The following is a 25,482-nucleotide window of genomic DNA, read 5'->3' as shown; positions in this document are numbered from 1 at the left end:
GTAATTTCTACATGTAGGTATCGGATCATGCTCATTGATATCCCCAAGGAAATATGAGGACATGTTAGAATTCTACTACTAGTCTTTTAAGAGCTGTCACTTGAATGCATAATGCATTCTCTGATTACAAACTGTCTTCGGGAAGTCTAAATCATCCCAGGATGCAGTCTCCAGTTTCATTTCAAAATTCAAACCTGAAGATTCTCCAAACCTTGCCTTCTGAAATTGATGATTCTCCAAACCTGAAGAGGTGGCCGGACGGAGTATTTGGCGCACCCAAGGTCCAGGCGCATAGATTACCTTGGAGAAACCGCTTTTCCCCTCATCGTTGCGGATAGACTCCACCGCCGCGCACACAGGCGACGCGCGCGTCATCTGCGGGCGAGCCTGACAGGGCTATCAATTGTCCGGCCGACACCTGCATAAAAGGTATACGAACGATCCCGTCAATCCTTGCTCTTTGAACTAATCGATTGGTGGTAGTTGTAGTTTGGGATTTGGATTTGGATCCAAATCTGACTTTTAGCTAGATCGTGGACAATTTTCCATCGCAATTGTCAAAAAAGAATCACATCACCATCAAAGCAAACTGACATACTATAAAAATCTTTTTATGCCTACGAAGTCCCAATCGCCTGATGTTCAAAATATTACGGACATTGTCTGTCCGTATTCGAATTTGAATCCATTTGGAGGGGCATCCATGTCCGAATCCGTGTATTCAGCATCCAAAGTCAGATAGTATTTAGGATATATATATCTTATCCGACACAACCGACACTATCCGTACCCGAATCCGAGAAGAAAAAACTATCTAAATTCGTATCCTGAGGTATCCATTCGATCCGTTTACACCCCTAAATCTTAGTATGACTAGTACTAGAAGAAAACTCACCGCCCACTGCATGCATACAGTTTCCTTAGCATGATAATTCGTCAATTTCAGCATGCTGATCCAGCTTCTTTATGCCTATATTGTATTAAAAAATGAAACTGAGGTAACCATCCTAGATCGAGCGATGCATAGCTTACTTGCGCTTAATTGCTCCAACATATGACCTTCTGATTGCGTGCAAGTTAACAGCTACTTCTCTCATGTTCATTCGTTCCCTTGGTAATAAACGGGTGCAAGAAAGAGCAACTTGCACCAGGGACAGCAAGCATCGATGGACCTCATTTTCTGCTTCCGCCAATGGTTGAATAAAGCACTTGCATTCTTCTTGGAGATGAGAATCAATGATACTTAAGATCTGATCTGAAAAGTTCCTCTCCATAAAGTTAACAATGCTGAGTTCACCCTCAAACATAAAGTCCGTTGGTCTTTTGCCTATTAGCAACTGCAGAAGAACTGTTCCAAAGCTGTAAACATCCCCAGGGGTCGATGTATGAACACTTTAACCATACTCTAGAAAACACATATAAGATCCACTGGTTAGGTTAATCTAAAGTTAAAATATTCACGTGCAACTGGAGATGGCAATGTTCTTGATTTGTACCTGGAGCTATATATCCTATAGTTCCTGACACAGTAACTGAACTATTACAACCAAATTGCCCAACAGTTTCTGACTTTGAATCAAGAACTAGGCTTGTGATTCCGAAGTCTTCCAAGTAGAGCTCTTTTACGGTACACAATACTAGGCTATACTAGTGTTAAAAGGAACTAGTATACAAACATCCGACGGTCAAGATTAATTGTATACTACTGACACGAATAACAGACACAAAGAAAGAAGATGCCCACCCAGCGCACTCCGCCCTCATCGGCGGCGACCCCAGCCCCGCCACCAGCCAATGCAAACTCCTCCGCCGCATCCACGCCACACCCTGAGCCTCCGCAGCCTCCTGGCCATCTCCACCACCAGCCTTTCACCCAGCACCCAAGTCCCGGGCGGATCGGGAGGGACCCCTAAAGATCCGGACAGCTTTCGCACCCCCCAGATCCCCTTCCGCCGATGCCGTTCCCTGCAAATCCAAGGCTAGTGAAGTATCCCAGGTAAAATCCGTTACGCAGGTCTTGCCGGATTCGCAGCAGGACCACCCCCCAGCTCCGCGGTACCTACGTCCTATGCCCAAGCCGTCAGGGGCTTCACTGCGGCGGATCCGGCTTCGACACAGCGGTTTCAAAATCTGCAGCCCGCCTTTACTGTGTTTGTCCAGAGCAATAACTCCACCCGTCGCCGCGCGCCTCCTCCACCCACCTGCCGCCCCGTCGCCTGTGAAGACGCGCTCGAGGTGACCGGCGGCGCGGCGCAAGAATGGCTCACTCACTCCTCAGGATGGCTGGGTGCCCGTTAGGCAGCCGTACTGGTGGAGGAAAGTGCACCATTCAAGTCCACCCCACCGGCCATCTCCACAACATCACGGCCTTCCTCCACGATGCTTCACCTGCGACCGCCCCCAACCTCAGTCTTCCCCAACCTTGCGAGCGTTCCGTGCCAGAACCAACTGACGTTGCTTCATCTGCTTGGCTTCACACCACCGCGCCACTGCCTGCCATGACCCCATCTGCTGCTTCCTCTACCTCCGCTCCAGCCACCACGCCAAGTCCTGCACTGCCAAGCACCACAATAGGAGGAGCTTGCCGGTTCAGCACCCACGCCGTCACGCAGAGTGCATTGACAACCGGGAGCAGGAACCCCGCCAAGCTCTGCCTCCACCTCGCCAAGCTCTGCGCTCACCTCGTCAACAACTGCCTCCACCGCCAAAGCCCGCACCCTTGACGTCCATGTCAAGACTCGGTGATGCCGCGACAAGGCCGAAGCAGGTGGACTGCCTCATCCAAGCAACCGGGGACAATGACACCGACCTGCGGGAGTGGGAAACGACAGCGGCGGTCACCTGGGCAGTGCACGGCCAGGAACCAATTGACCCGCGCGATGTCGTGCGAGCCATCAGGGAGGACTTCAAGCTGCGCCATGAAGAGGTGACAGTCTCGTGCCATTTTCCTGAGGCTTTTCTAATCAAGTTCAAGCATAGTCATCACTGCACAGAAGCTCTCCAGAAGGGCAAGGCCACAGTGTCCTGTGTGGAAGTCTTCTTCACCAAATGTAGGAGTCTCTGCGATGTCGAGGGTGCCGCCCTCCTCTTCCGGGTCAGACTCTACCTCAACGGGGTGCCAATGCACACCTGGCGAGCTGACATCGCGGAACGCCTCATCAGCAGCAATTGCACCCTCGAAGCCATCGACACCAACCTTGACCAGCCGAAAGAAACGAAGACCATCAACCTGTGGGCTTGGACGGTGAACCCAAGCTCCATCCCCAAGTGTGCTTCGCTCACGTTCACCGACTGAGCGCGCGACGCCAGGCTGGAGTCCATGTTGGTATCCAAGGCTGGAGTGGCAACATGGCATCAAGCATTGCATCATCATCCACCTCGAGGAGGTCCAGGACTACACGCTCACGTCCGTCAACCTCGACGACAGGACGTCGTGCACGCCTGCAATCCGTCGACTTCCTCCCTAGCATCTTGGCTGCATCGATGGGGAGACGAAGCCACGCAGGGCAATGGAACGTGAAGCACGGCCGCGCTCACCCCCATGCTCAGACCAATCACGCCTTGGTCGGAGCAGCGCGGCGGGGGAGGGTGAGCGGCGAGATGATCAAGACCGCCAGCGTAGAGGCTACAACAACGACTGCCACGCAAGCAAGTGGAATGCCTGGCACCGGAGGGACGACGACGACGACGACCGTGATCACCACGGAACGCGGTGACCGTGCTCGCCGCGCCCACAACGCACACAAGGTCACGGGCGGAGAGGCCGGCCGCGAGCGGGAGCGCTTGCCCAGGCGCCGGACTTGGGGTGGCGGAAGCAGGCACGGGGGACGCCAGCACCAACACGCCATCATCAACACCAGCAGGCCTCAGCAGCTCTCGTTGTTTGGTCCTCTGCGTGACAAGAGAGCCATCGAGTTCCAGTTTCTGTTCACTAACCGTGCCTCCACGTTGGAGGAGGCTGCCAGGAATTTTCTATGCAGGAAGGAAGGGAAGATGGATGACATAGCACCTAAGCTGTACACCTCCTACAACTAGATCAACAAAGCGGCTAGCTTGGCAGACGCACTCCGTCTGCCACATGAAGGGAATGAAGTCTAGTCCAAGGAGCGTGGCTGCAAGGACAAAATCAATCCGCCGATGATCAAGGTGTCCCATGTGTACAATCGCATACTGGAGGACTTGGCAGTACCAGGCCACAACCACAAGCACGGCTCCGCTGCTCCTGTCTCCATTCAGGAGGTCGAAGCTGCGTTACAGAACTTCCAGGTGCATCTGCACGGCCTGGACCAGGAGCTCTCGCCGCCATCGCTGCTTCTGGACAGTGCCTTTTGCTCGCCACTCCACCATACCTCCTCTGACCGTCTTCATGATGAACAGATGGCGCCTACTCCCACTGACGGCACAGGCGACACGGTGGGGCTTCACAGTGTCTCTACTGCTCCCGTCTCCGTTCAGGAGGTTGATGCTGCGTTACAGGACCTCCAGGTGCATCTGCACGGCCTGGAGCAGGAGTTCTCGCCGACATCGCCAATTCTGGACAGCGCCCATTGCTCGACACTCCTCCGCTCTGACCCTCTTCATGATGAACAGATGGCGCCCGCTCCCACCGACGGCACATACGGCATGGCTCGGCCACAAGGTGGCGCTGAAGGAGGGGCTACTAACATCAACAGCAGGACCGTGACAACACAAGGAGGACAGGACAACACCGTCGTCAGCACGCTCTTCACCAGGCCGGAGCAAGTGCTCCAGGTTCCACCAACGGAGGTACACGACGAGGACCAGAACCAGCAGCAACAGCAGAAGGTGACCAAAATCCGCCATCCATGATGCGTCTTCGACATGTCGACGGTACGACGTAGCGCAAGATTGTCCAACCGTAGGCCTATGCCTGCGGTCCAACGGGCACAACAGAATCTCTGTCGAAAACTGGGTCTTCTAACTGACGAACTTCAGCCCATCGAGGCTGCTCGCTCTGCAGGAATTCTTAGCCATGTTCCAGGGACCGTTGCCGCAAGACGTGATTGCAGCGCTGACGGCGGCTTTCAACCTCGATGACCCTGTTGCTGAGGAGCTCGACGAAGCAATGGCAAGGGTGGCAGGCGATGCAATCGAAGACATCCAGGGAGAAGCTGTCCACCCAGGCGCAGGTGAAGCCGACAACTCCCAGGAGGAAGCCGTCCAAGCAGCAGCTGCCCAGCTGCCTCTTCAGGCGGCAAACTGACCCAGGCGCAGCAATCCTTCCAGTGTCCTCCAATTATCATGTTATCTGCAATGTTCCAAGTTGTTACCTCTGCAAGAACTTGCTGCACGTTACAGTTCTCCTGTGACTTGCCTGTCTTTTGGTCTGTAACTTTAAAACCAGCACACTGCAATGGTCGTTCAATCATGCTTGCAACTATGCATCGCCACTTCATGTCTAAGATCAGATTCCCTGTATGTCTGCTGCTCAACCTGCTGGTGATGAATCGCCCATGTTTTGCCTGCTTCACCTGCTTTGCCTGTCTTCCTACGGCTAGAGCCTATGAAATCATGCATGAATCTTGAAGTGCTATGCTGGAACGTGAGAGGCTTAAATCAGAGAGCGAGGAGGGACACGGTACAGGAGACGATCTCTAACACGCTATCTCAGAGAGAAACAGATCTTTGGACTTATACTGGGGTCACCAACCTTCTCGGTTAGCAAAGCATACAAGACCTTAACAGGACAAAGGGAAACGCACCCAATTCATCGCTAATTATGGAAATCTAAATGTCAGAAAAACACAAAGTCTCCTTCTGACTTCTGATAATAGACAGACTAAATACAAAAGACATTCTACAGAGAAGGGGAATGCAACTGGACTCCAACGTCTGCGAAATGTGCATCCTTCAAAAGAGAGAAACGGTCACTCATCTCTTCCTGAGATGCAACTTTGCAAAGGCTTGTTGGAGTTCGATTGGGATTTCCTTTGTATCCACAAGATCATCAACCCACATATTCAATCAGATCAGAAGACATCTGAACGTCACCTTCTTCATGGAAATCATACTCCTCATATCTTGGAGTATTTGGACAACAAGAAATGACTGGACCTTCAATAATGTGGATCCGACAGTTGCAGGAACTCGATCCAAATTCTTATCAGAACTTTTGTTGGTAGCTTCGTACAGAATGAACCCCGCTTTGGGTCAGGAATGTTTAGACTGGATTCGCTCGCTCTAGTTTGCCTTTTTTTTGTGTGTTTCTTTTCTTTCCTTCTTTGTTTTCTTTGCTGATTGCTTTGTAACCTCTTTTAGACTCTCGTTTTAATACATCTCAGTAGGGGCAAGCCCCTCCTGTTGCATCAAAAAAAAAAGAAACAAAAGCTAAGCATCATTGACAAATTTACAGCCGCATATATAGGGGGTTACAGGCTTGACAGCTACTCCTACAAATCAGCTGGGGGACTCTCTAGCACCAGGGGTGGTATCCTACTGTTGTGGAATAGCACTCACGTCGACATAATCGTAGGAGAATATCATATAACATCAAGGGTAACAATGCATGAAACGGCAAACGTCTTCACACTGTCAGTGGTTTACGGCCCAACCAGATCCAACAACAAACCGCAATTTCTAGCAGAACTACAAGCGCAAAAGCCTCCTCATGGCTCTCAATGGCTAGTCCTAGGTGACTTCAACCTCATATACAAAGCGAGTGACAAAAATAACAACAGACTGAACTTGAGGCTTATGAACTTGTTCAAACAGGCACTTGACGATAGTGATTTACGTGAGACTCATCTGCAAAATAGAAGATTCACTTGGAGCAATGAAAGACGTAACCTGACCCTTGTTAGGGTTGACAGAGTTTTTGCAAATGTGGAATGGGAAGATGCCTTCAGTCCTCACGTCCTGCACGCCCTATCAACTTCCCTATCTGACCACTGTCCTATCTTGCTTTCCAACTAGAGTGGACCGAGACGCCCCAAATCCTTCAAATTCGAGAATTTCTAGACAATGCTTCCGGAATTCAAGGAAACAGTCCCCGAGCGTGGAACATACAGTCACCACATGTCGAGCATTTCCATAGACTCTATCACAAGCTACATGCCACAGCCATTGCACTGAAGGAGTGGAGCAGCCGCCAGATGCGAAAATGCAGATGCATATGGCCCTAGAAGTGATACTGAGGTTGGACATAGCACAAGAACACCAACCGCTTGCGGAGGCTGAGCAGCTCCTACGCAGCCGACTCAAATTAAGAGCCATGGGACTAGCTGTCATTCAACGTGCGCGTAAGAATCAAGCAAGCAGAATAACGAACCTTAAACTAGGATATGCCAATACGCGTTTCTTTCATCGGCAGATCAACTCCAGGTGACGGAAAAATTACATCCAGAAACTTAAAAAGGAGAATGGATGGGCATGCACACATGATGAAAAATCTGTTGAGATCTAGAACTTTTTCAGAGCAATCATGCAGCAGCCTCAGCCACGTGGCGCGGACTTCAATTGGGACCTTCTTCATCTCAACCAGCATCATCTATCCTTACTGGACTCATCGTTCTCCGAAGAGGAAATCAAACAAGTCATCCACAACATGCTGAATGATATAGCCCCAGGACCAAACGGATTCACGGGATTATTCCTAAAATCATGCTGGAATATCATCAAATAAGATGTAATGGCAGCGGTAAACGTGTTCTAATGTCTCTGGTGCAACAACCTCCAACTAATTAACATGGCTAATATCATCCTAATTCCAAAGAAAGAGGGAGAGACGCCATATAGGACTTCAGGCCAATAAGCCTCATCCACTCCTTCATCAAGATCATCACGAAAGCATTGGCAATTAGATTACAACCACACATTAACTCAATTATCTACAAATGTCAGAGTGCTTTTATTAAGAGACAGAGTATTCATGACAACTTCATGACGGTGCAAAACACGGCTAGACAATATCGCAGAAACAAAGTGCAAGCTGTCTTCCTCAAATTGGATATTGGGAAAGCCTTCGACTCCATTTGATGGGATTACCTATTATTGCTTCTGCGCCACCTAGGCTTCCCCACACGCTGGTGTGACTAGATTGCGACCATACTGTCCACTTCATCCGCACGCATCCTACTAAAAGGTGTCCCAAATCCGCCTGTAAAGCAGAGGCTTACGGCAAGGTGATCTACTGTCCCTGCTGCTCTTCATCATAGCGATCGACCCGGTGCAAAGGCTTTTAGATTTGGCAACCGATATGGGAGTCCTTAGCAGACTATGTGGAAGGGCACCGTCATGCCATATACCAATGTATGTAGACGATGCGGCGATGTTTATAGCGCCAAGGAAAGTGGAAATAGATGTGTTAGTCAACATTTTGGGAATGTTTGGAGAAGTAACGGGGCTCAAAATAAATTTTCGCAAATCAACAGCCGTCCCTATCTGTTATGAAGGCGTACAATTGAGCGAGGTACTGGAGAATCTACCGACAAAGTGTGGTACCTTCCCGATCAAATATCTGGGCCTACCACTGTCCACAGTGCGCCTGAAGGCGGTCGACTTCCAACCACTAGTGGACAAGGTAGTTGGCAAGCTAAGCAGTTGGAGCGGAAGAAATTTGACGGCAGCCAGGAGGCTCACATTGCTTAAATCCGTCCTAACCGCACAACTGGTTTATCTGCTGACGGCTCTCAAAGCACATAAAGAAATAATGAAGACCATTGATGATAAGCGGCAACCATTCCTATGGGTGGGAACGGAGCCAATCACAAGCGGCAAGTGCAAGGTGAATTGGACGTGGTCAGCAAGGCCTAGGAATGGGAGCGGACTTGGAAAACTGCACCTCGAAAAATTTTCCAGAGCTTTACATCTGCGTTGGCTTTGGCAAGATTGGATGAATGAAGGGCCATCTTGGGAGGGACGCGAGATACATTGCTCCCAAGCTGACCATAAGCCTTTTGCTGCGGCAAACCACGATTACAATTGGAGACGATAAGAAAATATCATTCTGGGACAGCGGCTGGGTATGTGGACAAAGGCCCAGGGACATGGCGCCGAACCTGTTTCACATCTCTAGAAGAAAGAACAGGACGCTATACGATGCGGTGACGGGCGACACATGGATACGAGATTTAAACCTTCTACATCGAGGTTTCTCCGTGGCACATTTTATTGATTATCATCGATTATGGATCGAGGTTAAGACCAGGTCTCTCGGACACCATCGCATGGAAGCTCACAACAGACGGGAAGTACAACTCACAGTTGGCCTATCGAGCACAACTCATAGGTCCACGGTGACTAATTTTGAGAACCTAATTTGGAAAACATGGGCGCCTCCAAAGTGCAACAGTTGGCTGGCTATACAAGACAGGATATGGGCAACAAATCGGCTACAGTGTCGGGAATGGACCAGTAACCCAAGGTGTGTGCTATGCAACACGACGTAGGAAACCGGCTATCATCTTTTCGCTGACTGCAACTTTGCAAGAACAATCTGGACTAAGATGAGTACATGGACAAGGTGTCCAAATATTGACCCGAGCCATTAGGACAGGCATGATTCCTAATATAGTTGGTGGACAGCTCTATTGGCCGCTCCGGTGGCCGGCGGAAAAGGGCTGCGTAGTCTAATTATCCTTGTCCTATGGGAAATTTGGTCAAAAAGAAATCAGAGGATTTTCCGGCAAAAGGAGCAATCAGCTAATCGGATAGTCAACGGCATCAAGGACCAGACGGCAATGTGGATCACGGCGGGAGCTAGACACTTACAGTATTTCGTTTACGCGGCATGAGTTTTGTAGTACCCCTAGCGGAGTTTTTTCTTTACCGCTATTGGGATGTAAGCGTACAGTTTGTATAGAACGTTTGTAATTGGCCTGGCGGGCATTCCTTATTTTTAATATAGCAGTACCTGCTGGCTCGTTGCAAAAAAAATTGGATACTACTGAAACCTTCACCTGTGGTATGGGTAATATACATGAGTAGTATAGGTAGTATAACGGTATCATGGTAAAAGAACACAAATGACATCACTAAAATTTTATTTTTGACACTAGCATAAAATTTTAAAAGGCCATTCCGTTTGAAATATCACTTTTTACATGTAATAATTACTAAATCGTCCATAATCATGAACATTTAGATCTTACATATACTATATACTACTAAGTAGTAGTACTATGTACCGTAAAAGAGCTCCCAAGTAAGCATTCATATCATCATCAAGAAGGATGTTTGTTCGTTTCAGATCACAGTGCACAATCGGTCTTCCACAGTCATGGTGTAGATAGGCCAACGCATCGGCTATGTCAACAGCTATGCTTATTCTTCGAGATAAGCCCAACAATTTCGGAGCTATGCCATCATCTTTCTGATGCAACCATCTATCTAAATTTACATTGTGCATGAACTCGTAAATTAGAGCTTTGAAATCATTGCCTCTATTGTCTATTGTTGAACATGCAGTTAGTACAGGAAGAAGGTTTCAATGTCTAATGCTTCTCAGCACCTCACATTCCGATACAAAACTTTTGTCTGCAAATCTCATCTCAAGATCAAAAACCTTGATAGCCACTTGCATTTTAGCTTGAGTTAACTTTCCTCTGTACACTGAACCATAGCTACCCCTCCCAATCAGGTTGAACTCTGAGAAGTTTTCTGTAGCTTGAGCTAGATCCTTGTAAGAAACTCTAGGGAATTTCTTACCAAATCCCGGCATGTCCTGGCAGCAGCTAGCGCATCCCACCGGTGGTCTACTGCTACTCCTGCTCCTGCGTGTGCTTTTCAGCCTGAACAGGACAACGATTTTTACGCACTGACGTGTTACACGTCTCGTCCGCCTGCGATTCTGACAAAACTCGGCTCGTGGAATTGTTTGCGTCTACAGGATTCTCGTTTCCAAATCAATTTTTCAGACTGTATTTTTGTGGATGTGATTTACTCATTGTTTTCCTAGACAACGCAGCGGGTCAAGTAAACTTGTAAGTATTCGATATTCGAATCTGGATGTATCACGGATGCCGTGCTTCTCACGATTTTGCTACTGGTGAGTATTGTACGAAGAATTGGAGACAATATCTAGCGAGTGAGATAAATCGTCTATTCAGAAACCACTTAACTCTACAAGGAAAGGATACCTGAACTCTGAAGTGCCCTGCACCTCTGAATTACTCGTAGATACGAATTGTTACTGCAAAATTTCTCGACACCATTGTACATTAGCATGCCTTACTGGAGTGACCGATGTTCTTTCTGTTTGAGACTCAACACTCAAGGGCCAATTGCTGGCGTACTTCTCTACGGACCACGGCGTTTTGCACATGCACAAGCTTTTGCAGAGACATGAAGGACAGACTCGAGGCCAAATAATCCGTCAACATGTCAGGTGTTTTTCCCCCACTTTTTGTTAGCGTCGCTGGACATGCATGGTTGGTAGTAGCACCATCCAAATACCCAATTCGACAAAAAAAAAACTTTGAACCTTTGTCATGATGGCGCTTCCAGAATGTATGTGTGGGCATGATTCGTTCATAGGTTATCTTTGACAGGGTAGCGAGCAGGTCAAGTCAACTTGTATCCAATCTGGACAAGAATAATCTGTACAATGCCGTGCTTTACAGGGTTTTAAAGTTGTTGCCACGGAGATTTAGACGTTGTAGGTTTGTCAACTTTCCAATCCATTCATCAATCGTACCGGTAAGATTGTTGCCATCAAGCGCGAGATGAATTAAGCTATTGAGTTTTCCAATGCTCGCGGGGACTGTTCCAGATAGGTGGTTATCACTCATTATTAGAGTTGTGAGGTTGGTAGCCAGGTTACCTACTGAATTTGGTACGACTCCCTGCAGATTATTACCAGCCAATGAAAGCCCTGTCAGGGAACTGCAGTTTGTTAGGGCATCAAAGAATTCCCAGCCAGCACTGTCGCTTGCTTCAAGCATGTTTTCCTCAAGGATTAGAGTAGATAGAACTGAAAAGTTCACGAATATGCTTGGGATTTGGCCAGTGAACTTATTAGACGAGAGACTCAGGTCTATGAGACCTGAAGCATTGGCTAGAGAAGCTGGAATGTTTCCTTCAAACATATTGTTTGCCAAGTACAGAAACTGGATATTAGGGAGGGCGTTGCCGAAGTTAGATGGCAATGTGTTGCCCAGCATATTGTACGCCAAGGATAGTTGTCGAAGAGAAGACAAATTAAAAAGAGTTTGCGGGATTCCACCCGACAGATTATTTTCGGGCATGTACAACAACGCTATGTTTGGCATTCGCCAAAACTCAGTGGGAATTGGCCCGTTCAGTTGATTTTGTGAAAGAGCAATTACTGATAAATCGGTGATGTTGCCGAGGCCTGGTGGGATGACCCCGGAGAGAGAATTTTTGTACAGGAGAAAAGATTCTAGTTTGGTAAGAAAGCCTATTCTAGGAGGAATAACACCGGTGAGGTTGTTTTTAGAGAGATCTAGTTTGACTAAGTTGGAACAGTTTGTAAGTGCGTCAGGAATCTCACCTTGCAAAAGGTTGCTTCCCAAGGAAAGGTACTTCAGGTTTAGTAGTTTGTTAAGAAGAGGTATGGGGCCATGGAAGCTGTTATTGGTTAGAACAAGCTTATTAAGATAGGTCAGGTTTCCAAGAGAGGAGGAGATTTGGCCAGCTAAGTTCTTGCCGGGGAGGACGAGCTCCGTGACACGATATGGCCGCGTCAAGGTGCAGTTCACACCATTCCACCGGCAGAAGTGGGTGTTGCTGGTCCAATTGCTCAAGGCTGTTGGATCGGTGATGCCCTTCTTGAAGTCGAGCAGCGAGTGAAAATCTTCGCTGTTTTCGTGAATAGTCGAGCAATGGACGTTGCCCGCTGCATAACACAGGAGCAGCAACGGCAGCACTACAAGCATGGCGAGTTTCGGCAGCAGCTTGGGTTGCCACATTATTAGGCACTTCACCTGCAAAAATAAAGCATAAACTTTCTGGCGTATTACTAGAGCAACGACGTTGCGTTCATGCGATAATCAGAGTTACTATGAGCAAGCTTATAACCCCATCAAATTCTCTTACAGCGAACAAACATGTGCTAGCAGCTAATATGCAAATTTTCGTTGTTTTTTCAAAAAAAAAAAACGCAGGGCGCGGACACCCGTTCAAGACAGAACCCTGACAGAGTTACAGCAAGTAATAACATGCTAAAAGAGCTCAAAAGAGAAGGGTACCTCTGCTCTGCCGGCAGTCCTCCTGATATGCTTTGTTCTCTTCTTGGTATTGGGTATTTGAACTCTGAAATTTATTAGTTGGATGCTCAGCTGGCTGAGGCCCCAGGGGTTTAAAAACAGTTTTACAGCACCATTACATCCACACACTCGCGTTGAGACGCCTTATCTGAGTCCGTCAAACTCGCCAATCACTGCCACTTCTCAGTTTCCATCTTCTTGCCCAGCGCCGCTGTCGCTGTCTGAGCTGTACAAGATTGATGCGGCGTGTCCAGCCTCGAATCCCAGAGTACTTTTCTCCAGGAAACGGACAGAGATATTCCAGGCTGATGGGCGACTTGTCTCGTGTGGTTTCGATGATGATAAAATTCAGCTCGAGGAATGGTCTACGGTGCTGGATTTTCGTTTCCAGGTCCGAGTTGGACCTTTGTGATGATGGCGCTTCCAGAATGTCTGTTTTTGATTTTTTTAGAATTTCTAAAATTTATCTTTTTTTATAGTGTGTCTCGTGAAAATTAATACGGAGTCTCCAATAAAAAAATAAGACCATATTGCTACAAAACTATTACCATGAGCTACATCTCATTTGCTAAATATTTTATATAGATATATACCTATTATCTTCATCCGATTGTGATAGATTTTAGCTAGTAATTACTCTATAATATTTTCATCCATATTAATAATCTTTACCTTTTCACTTTGCATCGTAGGTATACGCTTGAATTTGTTTAATGGAACCTAAGTTTGCGCTATAATTTTAACGTAGAAATCTATATTCTCATCACTTCCTCTATATTTTTATGAATGGTGACACTCATCATGCGTATATACCTTAGTTATTATATCATATACCAATAGTGTAAGAAATATTCCCGACAAAAAATAGTGTAAGAAATAGACGATTTAGACTCGTATTGTTGTATATTTTTAATTAAGGTGATTGGATTCAATTGTTGGGTTACCTTGTGTTATTTTTAATTATGGTATATGTGGATAATACAGATACAAATTTAAGGGACCACTTTAAGTTTTTTAAAGTGTTAGTGGTGGGCAATTTAGTTGCTAATTTGGAGGATTAATTTAAATATTGTTTTATAATGGTATGAGTTGGTAATTTTGACGACGATTAGGGGTTTATTTTAGTTAATTTTATATAATTGCATAGGTGGGTAATTTAGATATAGATTTACAGGGTTAATTTAGGCTATTTTTATAATAGCATAGGTGGGTATTTTTTTTAAAAAAGATGATAGATCTCATGGCTATAATGATTTGAGTCTACCGATTGATGGTAAGATGTTTTGCATTTTTGTGAGAATTTCTAATATTTCTCCACCCCTAGAAATCCTAGGTGGCTTCACGTGGAGGCTTCAAAAGGAGCATCCAATTAGTAATAGTAAGATCATTATGGTATATGTGGATGATACAGGGATCACTTCAAGTTTTTTTAAGTGTTAGTGGTGGGTAATTTAGTTGCAAATTTAGGGAATTATTTTAAATATTGTTTTATAATGGTATGAGTTGGTATTTTGATGAAGATTAGATGTTACTTTAGTTAATTTTATATAATGGCATAGGTGGGTAATTTAGATATAGATTTAGAGAGTTATTTAGGCTATTTTTATAATGGCACAGGTGGGTAATTTTTTAGAAAACATAATAGATCCAATGGCTATGATGATTTGAGTCTACCGATTGATGGTCAGATGTTTTGCTCTTTTGTGAGAATTTCTAGAATTTCTCTCTTTTTCTAGAGTTTCCACATAGAAATCTTAGGTAGCTTCACCTGGAGGCTTTAAAAGAACCCTCCAATTAGTTATAGTAAGATGAAGGAGAAAATATGGACCTCCCTTTAAAAAAATGGTTCATTCGAAGACGAGATAACTGCAGGATATTCTGCAAACAGTCGTATACGTGATCTTCGTGTATTTTTTTTTCCGAGTTTGAAAGTTCCAAGTTCAAACTCTGCTAAATCACCATCAGCAAGGTGGTTGGCAAGTGCTTGAAAATTAGCCAACACAAAAGATGGGTTAGCTACTTCAGAAGATGAATGTAATGCACTTGAGAGCAGTTCGCACGAAGCCAACACAAAGAGATCGTCCAGTTGTCGCCATTGCCGATCCCGCACAAAACCACCCAACCCAACCGAAGGAATTGCAAAATTCCAGCCGCTGCTCGCTGTACTCGTACGTGCACACGTGAGCGTGTGCCACTCGTCTGAAAAACTGGAGCTAGCGGCCCGATCGACGAAGCTTGCGACACGACTCATCGCCGGCTCACGGGCGTCCGGCCAGCGTGGGATGGAGATCGAACAGCACTGCCATATTGTGCAGGGATGAGCCCCCGATCGACGACGCCAAAGGTGTTTACTGTTTAGCTAGCTGGCTTCGGCACGAAGCGAAGCGATCCAGGAAGGCGTTTGCATGATGTCCTCTTATGCCTGACCTAACTGTTTCGATGGTCTCGAGAATGGCTGAAACGGAGACAACTATTGCTTCACCGAACGGTGGTACCGTGCGTGCCAGGCAGTGGCGGTCTGCCAGGGAGACCGACAGGGAGCTCGGAATCGTCAGTGGATTCAGGAATCAGGCTGACTGGCTGAGAAGATAGATGTCCTTGTAGGTTGTTACTTTGAGAAATAAACTACCAAGTGATTCTAGTGTTCATTAGTGCTAACCTAGTGATTCTAGTGTTCATTAGTGCTAACCATGTCTTTCTTTGTGAGCACAAACTTTGGTAGCTATTTCTATTTCCAAAAAAAAACTTTGCTAGCTATTGAAACCACTGTCAGATGACTTGAATTGTATTGATCTATAAAAAAACAATCGACCAGCAAAGGTAAGATAGCCCCAGACATTTTGCTAAGCGCATATATTCTCACGCACGTAAAGAAAACCTCGAAACGCCAGCCTCATCTTTGAAACCTCCGAAGCCTTGCCCCACGCCCCCACCCTTACATAGTGGCACTGTAGTTGGTATGGGATAGATTGATTTTTTTAACCTAGCCATAAATTCGCTCCAATGGGTAGTCAAACACGGGACTTAAGGAGTCCTACTAGAACCACTTAACCAACTCAGCTAGAGACCCGTTCGTTTAAAACTCGACCCCGCGGGGGGGGGGGGGGGGGTTGTTAAGATAGCCCCGAGCATTTTGCTAAGAGTAGACCTTCTCAAGCCTATCGAGAAAACTCCGAGGGGGGTTGTTAACTCCAGCCTGGATTCGCTCCTACGGAGAGTCGATCCCTGGACATGACCACCTAAGATCATCTCAAGCAGATTGATTTCCCTTTTTCCCCTTTATTCCCCTAAAGGGGTTGGGATTCTCCTTTCATAGTTTTAGGATTTTAGGGAGATTTGCTTTAGTAGATCCCTTTCAATCTTTCTTACGCGTGGGCCTACTTGTCAACAGGTTAATGATTTTTTTTCCCACTCCTCCCTGGGCGGCGGGCTTAGATGCCCCTAGGTAGGGTACGACGATGATGACCTGCGGGCTGGAAGCGATAGGGCAAAGCGGTGGTTGGGGTGGAGCAACGACGGGGTGAGCCCACGCGGCGGCGGCCGGGGTGGAGCAGCGATGGTGTGGGCAGAAGGGAGTGGACATCGACGTGCGAGCCCGCGCTGGGTAGGGGCAGGTGGCAGCCTCCGGTGGCGCGACCGCACGTGGTCAGGATGGCGGCAGAGGGCGGCCAGTGATGGATGGCGCTGCCAGGCCGGCTGCACGTGTGGAGCTTGCACAGGGCATCGCTAGGTCGGCGGCGCACATAGGACGGTCGGTGGTGGTGCAAATGCCGAGGTGGTCGACGCGACGGATCGGGCAGCCAGGGAATCCTGTGGCTTGCGGATTGTGTGGCACGAGAGGAAGGGGAGGGGTGAATTAACTTTTGTAAATGGGAGAGGGGGAGTAATAAAGGGGATTGAGAAAAAAATAAAGAGGAATGGGGAATGGAAAGAGGGTCGGGAGCTGGTTTTTCTCCCCCTAACCCCCTCTATATTTATCGAAATTTCTTTCGGGGAAACTGTGTAACCGTTTTATATAACCAGCATGATTTTTCGTAGGTTCGTGAAATGGACGATGCACTAGCACAGTATGCAGTCTCATAACTCTTTTTTTAAAATAAACAGGCACAAGATTCTATATATTTCATTAACAAAGAAGGTAGAGTAGAGTCTAGCTAATTGGAAAAGAGAGTACAGATACAGAAGTTTTTCTCACGCTATAATCACTAGGTTTTTTTGCTCCAGCCAAAGAAGATAGGTCTTTTGGCAAAAATCAAAGAGGAGGCTGCGGCGTGGGCAGTCCGAAAATTCTTATGTGTTCAACAGGCTTATGGCGCATCGCTCTGTTCACTTCAGCTTATCAGCCGACTTATCAGCCACCGAACAGTGTTTTTCTCTCACAACAAATCAGCCGTTTCAACTTTTCAGCTGGTTTATAAGTCCAGCCGAATAGGCCGATGCATACGAGCGTGTAGCGTCAGTAGCAATCACTGTAGCTCCTGCCCCAAGCTTCCTATCCGAAAGTTCTCCTTTGGCCGCGCTGCGTTGCCATTGCCCTGCCCTGATGCCCTCACAACCAGGTTGGTACACCACGCCCTGTGCAAGTTCCACCGGAGAGCCGCTGCCGTTAACTTGCTAGCGACTAAGGCAAGAAAAAAATTAGGCACTTGGAGTATAGGACGTGCGTCCCGAACTGTGAAATCAGTGGTTGTACAAAAGTACGACTGTACAAGGGCCATTCTCCACCCTGGAATGCCGGATACAGCTTGCATCTTGTTGAGTGTTTATGGCTAGTTATTTTTGCACCACTTGCAATAAGAGAATCGCGCACAGAACATCTACTGCACAGAGATCAGAAGCTAGCTCGCCTATGCCAGCATGGCAGCATCTCCAGCATATGAGAAACCGTTGCCCAGACGAAACAAGCGACGTGTACGGTGTACCGGACGAACACTGATCGACTACGTCAGCCACAGCCGGCAAGGCGGCAAGCGTATACTCACGTGAACACGCCCCACGACTGATGTCTAGCACTGGTCGGTGGCGGCTCGCGACACAGTCCTTCACGAGCATCCCGGTGGCAAGGGAACGAGGTGTAACGATCATTGCACGCATGAGTCATGAGGCCGCCGCGTCCGCTAGTGCAGTGTCGTCTCGCGCAGGATGGTTGCGCAACGGAATGGTATTTGGCCGGACACAGCGCCACCAGAACTATGAGCGAGAGTATGGGTACGAATTCTTGGTCGTGGGCGAAGGTATAGGTATGAAATATCACCCGTAGGTAGTGTGCGGGTATACAACCTTACCCGCGGGCATCCATCAGGTACCCAAAATACAAGTATTGTGGAGCGATCATATGTGTTATATGTCCTTTGATTCCCTCACCTACCTGTTCATAAGATCTCAAAAAAAGCTCACACCGAAACCAAGCCACTGTATCACCAATAATGGTTTGCATTCTGGAGCGATGAGTCCAATGGGGGCAGCAGGGTTGCCCGCAGCTTGAAAGTGTAGTCACCACCTCCCATCAAATTGAGCGACACTAGATTTGAGAATGTGAGTTACATGCATGCAACATTCGTTCTGTTCGAGGATGCATATTCTTTCATGACATATGTTCTTTCATGTCTTGAGGAAATACAACCTCGTGTATTATTGTGGTAGTCTGTAAAGGGTTGTGCATCTTGATAAATTCTTTGAAGAAAGATCTTTGGGAATTTAAACCACATCCTAGCTGTGTAGATCCAAATTTTCTGTTCAGTTTTAGTTTTTTTTTACACTTTTACATTTTCTTAGCGTGTAGGGAGCCTTCCATGGCTGCCCGTTTGTTACTTCTTTTATATTTACTAGCAAAATGCCCGTGCGTTGCTACGGTAAAAGATCAATTATGTTTTTTCAAACTAATTACATTTTTTATTTCCATCACTAAATTTTTATTCCACTTATTGGATGTCTACACATTTAATGAAAACCAAAAGAATTTTGACTTAATTATTTCCTTCAACTCAAATACCCATTAAATTAAAATATTTTTTTATTCAAGTAAGAGAGTTAAATCAGCCTCCGATAGCCACGCTATTTGAACACAAACTTCTTCGGAAATGGCATTGCACCAATCCATCTTTTCACTTGGTGGCTTCAGCTGTGATGCACTCATGTTAGCAATAAAACAATTATGAATGCAACACTAAAAATATATGTCATTCATAAGCCATATATAAGCCATATAGCAATGTACAAAATTACACAATCCTCGTTTATATAAAAAATTGGAATTGTTAGGGGCCATATCATTCCTAAACTGTACTTTCTAATCGGTATTAGCAGGGAAGAACAAAAGCGATCGTGGTCTGTAATTATTACTCTATCACAATATGTTCTTCCCACAATTAGCTTGATTGAACTTAAAAAAATTTGCATTCAGCACTCAGCATGAGCTTTCTATATCACTAAAAGAATGTAAATACAGAATGGTAAGGACCTATGTTCATTCAGCAAAATTGCGGTCATATACTGAAGACTTGAGACGCTGCATCACTATTTTTCAATTTTCCTCCACTTAATGCACTGAATACATGCAACTCCAACAATCTTCTGTACTGGCCTTGTTCTATCTCTGCTTCATTTGCACCATGTAGTAGCAGGAGCTCAATAATGCAATCTTCCCAATCAATACCGTCGTAGGAACCTATTTTTCGTCTCTTCTTCCTGCCATCCGGACTATCTGGCATCTCTACCAAATCGTCACCGAGTATGATTCGATCTATGTCATCCATCTTCTTTCCCCCACGTTTCTTCCTGGCCGATTTCTGTGGAGGACAGGCATCTCCATTTCTTACACCAGGCTGTGAATGATTTGCGCTTGCAGCTGGAGCAGCAAGGGCCTTCCTAAGGTTACAATACATAGCAGCTTGTTTCAGACGATAGTTGCTAGCACATAATCAAAGAAGAACTCCATCAAGTAATGCAGAACACCACGCTGAGGATTGCATATTTGCATGCTCACATTTGAGATGAACTAAAAAATTTCAATAGGGCCTGAAGCTTTCATACTTCTGTAGTTATGTTACAATCCATAGTTTTCTATAAAATGATGCAATCGATATGAACACTGTAGTTTTCTCATTGCCCGACAGGTAACAGGTTCCAAGTAGGTTGTGTACAATAATATATCTATGCTTTTACTTTTCAGGCAAAGACATAACCGCTCAACCTGAGAGCTTGAGGCTAGGTTTCTGAAAGAAAAAAAAAACTGTTCCTAATAAAAGAAAAAAAATCTACAAGCCCTTGAAGGAAACATAAAAGATAGTATACTAAATTGACAGCAGCAGCCTAGCCTGTTCTGTTCCACGTGATGATCCATCCAACATTGCTATCCAGAACTGCAACAGCTCCACAATTACAACCTAAGAGAGAAATTGAATGAATACATGCATCCAACAGTTTCATAGTATTAACAGAACTTTCTTTTTTTGTTACCTCTTGCAAGATTACTCAAAACATATTAACAATGTGTGCACTAAATTGACAATTTCGCACCCAAACATCCAAACTTTCCAAAGCAGAGTAAACCTAATTTCAGATCCAACATTTAGCACTGATTTCAGCTATCCCATGGTCGAAGCTGCTAGAGTTCAGCTAACCCAACCATGAATTCTACCCCCAATCACAACATGGTCCAAGGCATCTCATACAGGAGGCAATAGGCTAGACAATATATCATTAAAACACCAATCCTTTGCAGCACCGTTTCGTGGAAGAATCCGGCATTGTTTCATTGCAGAATCAACCAAAAATAAATCAAGCGTGTGTCAAGTGAAAGTATAATTTTTTTATTATCCTAAAAAAGAGTTGCAGGCAGCAAAGTACACAAACCATTGGGCTCCCAGCCGGCCACAAAATTGCCATGATGGCTCATGCCATCTCGTGATATGATGACTGGAAAGGAAAAACTAATCCCATGGCCATTCAATCCTACGACGATTGATACGAATTGGATCAAATTGGATTGGTCGAATGGAATGGACAAAAATCATGGAAGTGATTACCTAAAGGCTTGCACGGGCATCGTGTTGCCAAACTTGCAGGCAGAGACGTCCAGATGCCGCGGCCGGAACAGATGCAGTCGTCGCCGGTTTGTTGCCAGAGAAGATGGTTCGCACGGATCCCCATTCCTACAGCCCATGCACCATCGGCGGGACGGTTGGCGATGGAGTTCCGGCGGGGGATGGGGCGTCACCGGTGGGGGATGGAGTGAGAGAGGAGGCGGAGATCGAGCGAAGGAGGCGCCGCCCTAGGGAGGATGGCGACCTTGCGGCGCTTGTACCTGGGGCGGCGCTGCCCGGGGTCGGCGCCCGCGCCGGCGGCGGAGGGCGAGGTGCGCTCGGCGTTGGCGGCGACGCGGGCGGCCATTCTTGGTTACGTTGCCTGGTCGGTGCCTGCGCCGCCGCAAGCCCCCGCCCCCGCCGCCGTCCCCTTCGCCGGCTCTCCCGACGCCGCCGCCGCCGCTCCACGCCTCCATCGTCGAGGTCGCCGAGGAGGACCGCACCGCCGACCTCCCCGAGGAGCTCCCTCGTCTGGTGCCAGATCCGTCGCCGCCTCCAGCGCTTCCTTCGCCGAGGTGAGGAGGAGAGAGGACCCCCCTTCACACTCTCCCTCCTCCTATTCTTCACGGCCGCGGCCGAGCTCAGGACGCCGGCCGCCGCACCACCGACGCTGCCGGCCGCCCGCGCCCAATCTCCCTCCGCCTCTCTGTTGTGAAGAAAGGAGAAGTGTTTTTCCCGTTAACCCCGTCCCTTCCCTTCTTTTTCTACCCGAGCTCCCCTCTTTTCAACATTTGGACTGCGGGTTGATTACTAAAAAGTCAAGGGACTTTTTTGCAAAATAACCACGACGGACGAAAATCAAGGAGAGACGTTACTTGCTTTAATAATAGGTAGAGATAGAATAGAAATGGTGCACCGTCTGTACCGTTCGTTAAAAAAAATTATGAAGCCAAATTAATATTGTGGCTGTAGTTGTGTATTTACAGGATGTCAGTATAGTTGTATTGCGTTATCTTTAACTATTTTTTTCGATATTTTGGAAGCTACATTAGCATGTGACGAAGTAATCGTTGTTATTATTTGAATTCACAACAAGTTGCACTCCTTACGTTGTTGTATTCAGATAACATTGTTCATATGAGCATATGGTAATGTGTAGAAACTGAATAACCTTGTTCCCCGACCCAGAAGGCTGTCCAAAGAAGAAGAGCGGACTATCGTGTCATGGTCCAAAAATAAAAACGGCCCAGCCAACCAAGACTCTTCGGCCTTCTTGCCCAACGACAGCTACAAACGGGCAAAATCTCACCAGTCGCATAGCGACGAAGCGGTTCCCACCGCGGCGGTACCGCACCGTTGCGGATGAAATTGGCCACTACACGGGCGCAGGCAGCACGCGCCATCTAGGTCCAGAGCGTGGAGCAGTCGCAGTTGCGGGCAGCGGCGGACGACAAAGCAGGTGGCTGACCAGCGGCCGCACTAACGGTACGCGCAGGATCTCGCCGACTTTAACTTTTTGAGTGACTGTAGTTTGAGGTTCGGATTAGGGATCCGAACGGTTGTTAGCTAGATTGCGGACTTGCGGTCGATTAGCAGTGTCGTTCCATTTATCATAAAGTTGTTTAAAACAACACTCAGTGTCGTTCCATTCTTTGATCCTTGCACATCGGCACAAGGTGCATCAACGCACTAGCCAAGATCCTGAAGCAACCGAGTTCAAGTTTACAATGCTGTTGTACAAACTGTGATGTCTTGTGTGTAAATGTCTCGCCTTCAATTTTGGTTCACGCACTCTTGTAACAAATTGTAATGCCATGAATATGAATTAGAAACGTGCTTTGCGATGATGCGAACGAGTGTTTTTTTTTTTTAGGTCGCATGAATTCCCTACGGCTTCGTTTGGCATTTGCGGGAATCAAATCACGTGTGAACTAAACCACACGTGGATTGGATGAATCCCCTCCCACCAACCAATCCCCTCCTGCCAATCCACCCCACCAGAGTTTAGCCTACCTCTAACAAGTGGATATGGATTCGATTGCCAAGGAAAGCTCGCTCGATCGGGGATGCATGCATGTTTCCTGCAGCTCCGGACCAGTTTGGTAGTTGTATATACTAAAAAAAGATTTGAAGGAATCCAAATTCGAAATTCAGCTCTAAAATTCGAAAGAAAATATAAGGAAAAAATGAGTAACATTACATTTTTTGGGGGAAATAAGAAAAGGAGAAATTTTGAAGGGAAGGAAAAGAATGAAGCATTGTACTAAATGCTACTGTACACTGTACATTCTTCACCAAATATAGAAGCAGCTCACGGCTAAGCATTTTCATAGTTGTCTCACAAATACATGCACAGACATGTCTCAGCATATTTTTTGACAGAAATATGTCTCAGCATATTGAACTAGAAATAAAGATTCGCAAATGACTAAACAGGGGTGTCAATCAGAGTGTTGAGAAACAATGAATGTCGAAGATTACAAAACCACTTGGACATGCTGTTGAAACCCAGACAAGTGACAGAGAACTTGAATCAATCATCAACAAACAATCACAAGAAAATAATTATGCAGTTAAACAACATGCAACAAACATTCACTCCACCAGGATACTTTCACTCTTGATAAACAATGTAAAGTGAGCTGAAGTGTAAATATAACTATGCTTCCATTGGCAAAACCAGAAGAAAATGTTAACAAAAACAATATCCGGATTCTATTGGATAAACTACCCACTAGAACCAACACCTGTTCTGCAACTTTGACAGTATCATTCAAAAGGTAATACTATGCTGAAGATGTAGACAACCAAATTGAGTTCAGACCTGTAGAACTAGTGAAAGTAGGACAACTCGTTTCGATACAATGAAGTGAAGAGACATTGGATGATCTTGAAATAAGCGGTCCCATTTTGTCACTAAGCTATCTACACCAGCAAAAGAAAACAAGTTCTATCTATTCAGAACAAATCAGTATCCGGCTCCTATTGGATAAACTACCCACTACAGCCAACACATGTTCTGCAATTTTGACAGCATCATCCAACAGGTATTCTAAGCTGAAGGCATAGACAACCAAATTGAGTTCATACTTGTAGAACTAGTGAAAGTAGGACAACTCATTTGGATACAATGAAGTGAAGCAGACATTGGATGATACTGATTAAGGACATTTAACGAACCTACTAGAGCACGAGCACTACAGACTAGCGGTTCATCAGATCATAGAGAGTGCTAGCCCTGCCACTAATAGATCAAAGTTTAACTTTGAAAATAACATGATCAGGCATCTAACTCCCATATAAAATGGAAAAATAGATTACCTATAAAACTAGTTGAATTCAGACAATCTGTCTATCAGGTCCTACAAAAAAACAGAAGAGATAAAAAAAAAGGGGGGGGGGGGGTGGACCATTGTTGTACTTGTGCCAGCACCAAGTATGGGAATGGATAACACAGCACCAAGTATTGGAATGGATAGCACAGGTCACAATGGTCCAAAAAAGAATATAACTACACAGACATATGTAAAGCTGTACTGAGCAAGAAAATAAACTCATCTTGGCAATAAGTCACACCGTACTACCATATCTACATCAGCAAACATCTCACGGGATTTCTTCCCTTCCCAAATCTCCTATTTCCACCATCAGCTCTAACAATTTGGAGCAAAAGAAGAAGCAGACTTGGGCGGATCTGTGAGAACAAAGGGCTGAAATCAAAACCCTAGGTAGAAACGGAAGAGGCGGAGGATGGACAAGAACCAAAGGCGATTGGGAGGAGGGAGAGTCTCACCAGAAACGCGTGGGAGACAGGCTGCTGTTGTGGTGCAAGCAGGGGAGGAGACGAACCAGCCAACAGTGAAGCCGCCCCCTGGAATCCATGGTGAAGTGACCACCGACCAGGAGAAAGGGAAAGGGAGAGGGAGGAGATGGTGAAAGGAAAGGGGAGAGGCAGGAGATTGGGGGCAGGGCCGGTCTTGAGACTTGGGAGGCCCGGGGCGAAAGTAAAACTTCGGGCTCTTTAATATAAATATTATATAGATATATATGAAATGTTACCCTATCTAAAAATAATATTCATATCGAATTACTTATACATATTATATTAAAATTTCTTCTAACATTTCTCAAAGCAAAGTCATATATGATAGGGTTGATGTCAATCTGGTAAAGTGAATTTCATAATATTTAATTTAGAAATAAGATCATGTACCCCAACATCAGATGAACCATCAAAAGACGACATGATATCGCACAGCGCTGAATTATTATAA

The 25,482-nt window shown here is 46.2% G+C and overlaps 2 protein-coding genes and 1 long non-coding RNA gene across 9 annotated transcripts; 1 reads left to right on the top strand and 2 right to left on the bottom strand.

Annotated features, from left to right (window-relative positions):
* LOC117863062 (uncharacterized) lies at positions 1–5,423 on the top strand. 7 transcript variants are annotated; one of them, XR_004642127.2, is made up of 4 exons: positions 1–429; positions 2,536–4,266; positions 4,378–4,851; positions 4,957–5,423. XR_004642127.2 is itself a non-coding variant. In XM_072294074.1 (4 exons), exons 1-3 carry the CDS (start codon positions 4,138–4,140, stop codon positions 4,828–4,830), a joined length of 450 nt encoding a protein of 149 aa, XP_072150175.1. In that variant the 5' UTR covers positions 1–4,137; the 3' UTR covers positions 4,831–4,851; positions 4,957–5,423. The 7 variants fall into 7 exon arrangements, 4 of the variants coding, with proteins under 4 accessions (XP_072150175.1, XP_072150170.1, XP_072150173.1 ...); XM_072294074.1 differs by having other exon boundaries at positions 1–4,239; positions 4,378–4,485; positions 4,591–4,851; XR_004642128.2 differs by having other exon boundaries at positions 2–429; positions 3,428–4,266.
* Positions 5,424–10,020: 4,597 nt separating this feature from the next.
* On the bottom strand, positions 10,021–13,319 carry LOC117863054 (uncharacterized). Its single transcript, XM_034746636.2, has 2 exons — positions 13,167–13,319; positions 10,021–12,902 (listed from the first exon to the last, which is right to left on the bottom strand). The coding sequence occupies exon 2, from the start codon at positions 12,885–12,887 to the stop codon at positions 11,574–11,576; it is 1,314 nt and encodes a 437-aa protein (XP_034602527.1). The 5' UTR covers positions 12,888–12,902; positions 13,167–13,319; the 3' UTR covers positions 10,021–11,573.
* A 6,858-nt stretch (positions 13,320–20,177) lies between these two features.
* LOC117861956 (uncharacterized) lies at positions 20,178–25,213 on the bottom strand. The gene is made up of 3 exons (XR_004641863.2): positions 25,002–25,213; positions 21,212–24,902; positions 20,178–20,569 (listed from the first exon to the last, which is right to left on the bottom strand). It is a non-coding gene; the product is annotated as an uncharacterized lncRNA (long non-coding RNA).
* Between the last annotated feature and the right edge of the window lie 269 nt (positions 25,214–25,482).

This window comes from Setaria viridis, chromosome 1 (genome assembly GCF_005286985.2).
Source record: "Setaria viridis chromosome 1, Setaria_viridis_v4.0, whole genome shotgun sequence".
Lineage (NCBI taxonomy): Eukaryota > Viridiplantae > Streptophyta > Magnoliopsida > Poales > Poaceae > Setaria > Setaria viridis.
Note: the sequence above shows the minus strand (reverse complement) of the source record. Positions and strands in the feature narration are given on the sequence as shown.

Coding starts and splice junctions, on each gene's coding strand:
- LOC117863062 (XM_072294069.1), top strand. CDS start 4,138: ATGATCAAGGTGTCCCATGTGTACAATCGCATACTGGAGGACTTGGCA. Junction 4,486..4,590: donor CTGCGTTACAGGACCTCCAG/GTGCATCTGCAC, acceptor CATGATGAACAG/ATGGCGCCCGCTCCCACCGA.
- LOC117863054 (XM_034746636.2), bottom strand. CDS start 12,887: ATGTGGCAACCCAAGCTGCTGCCGAAACTCGCCATGCTTGTAGTGCTG.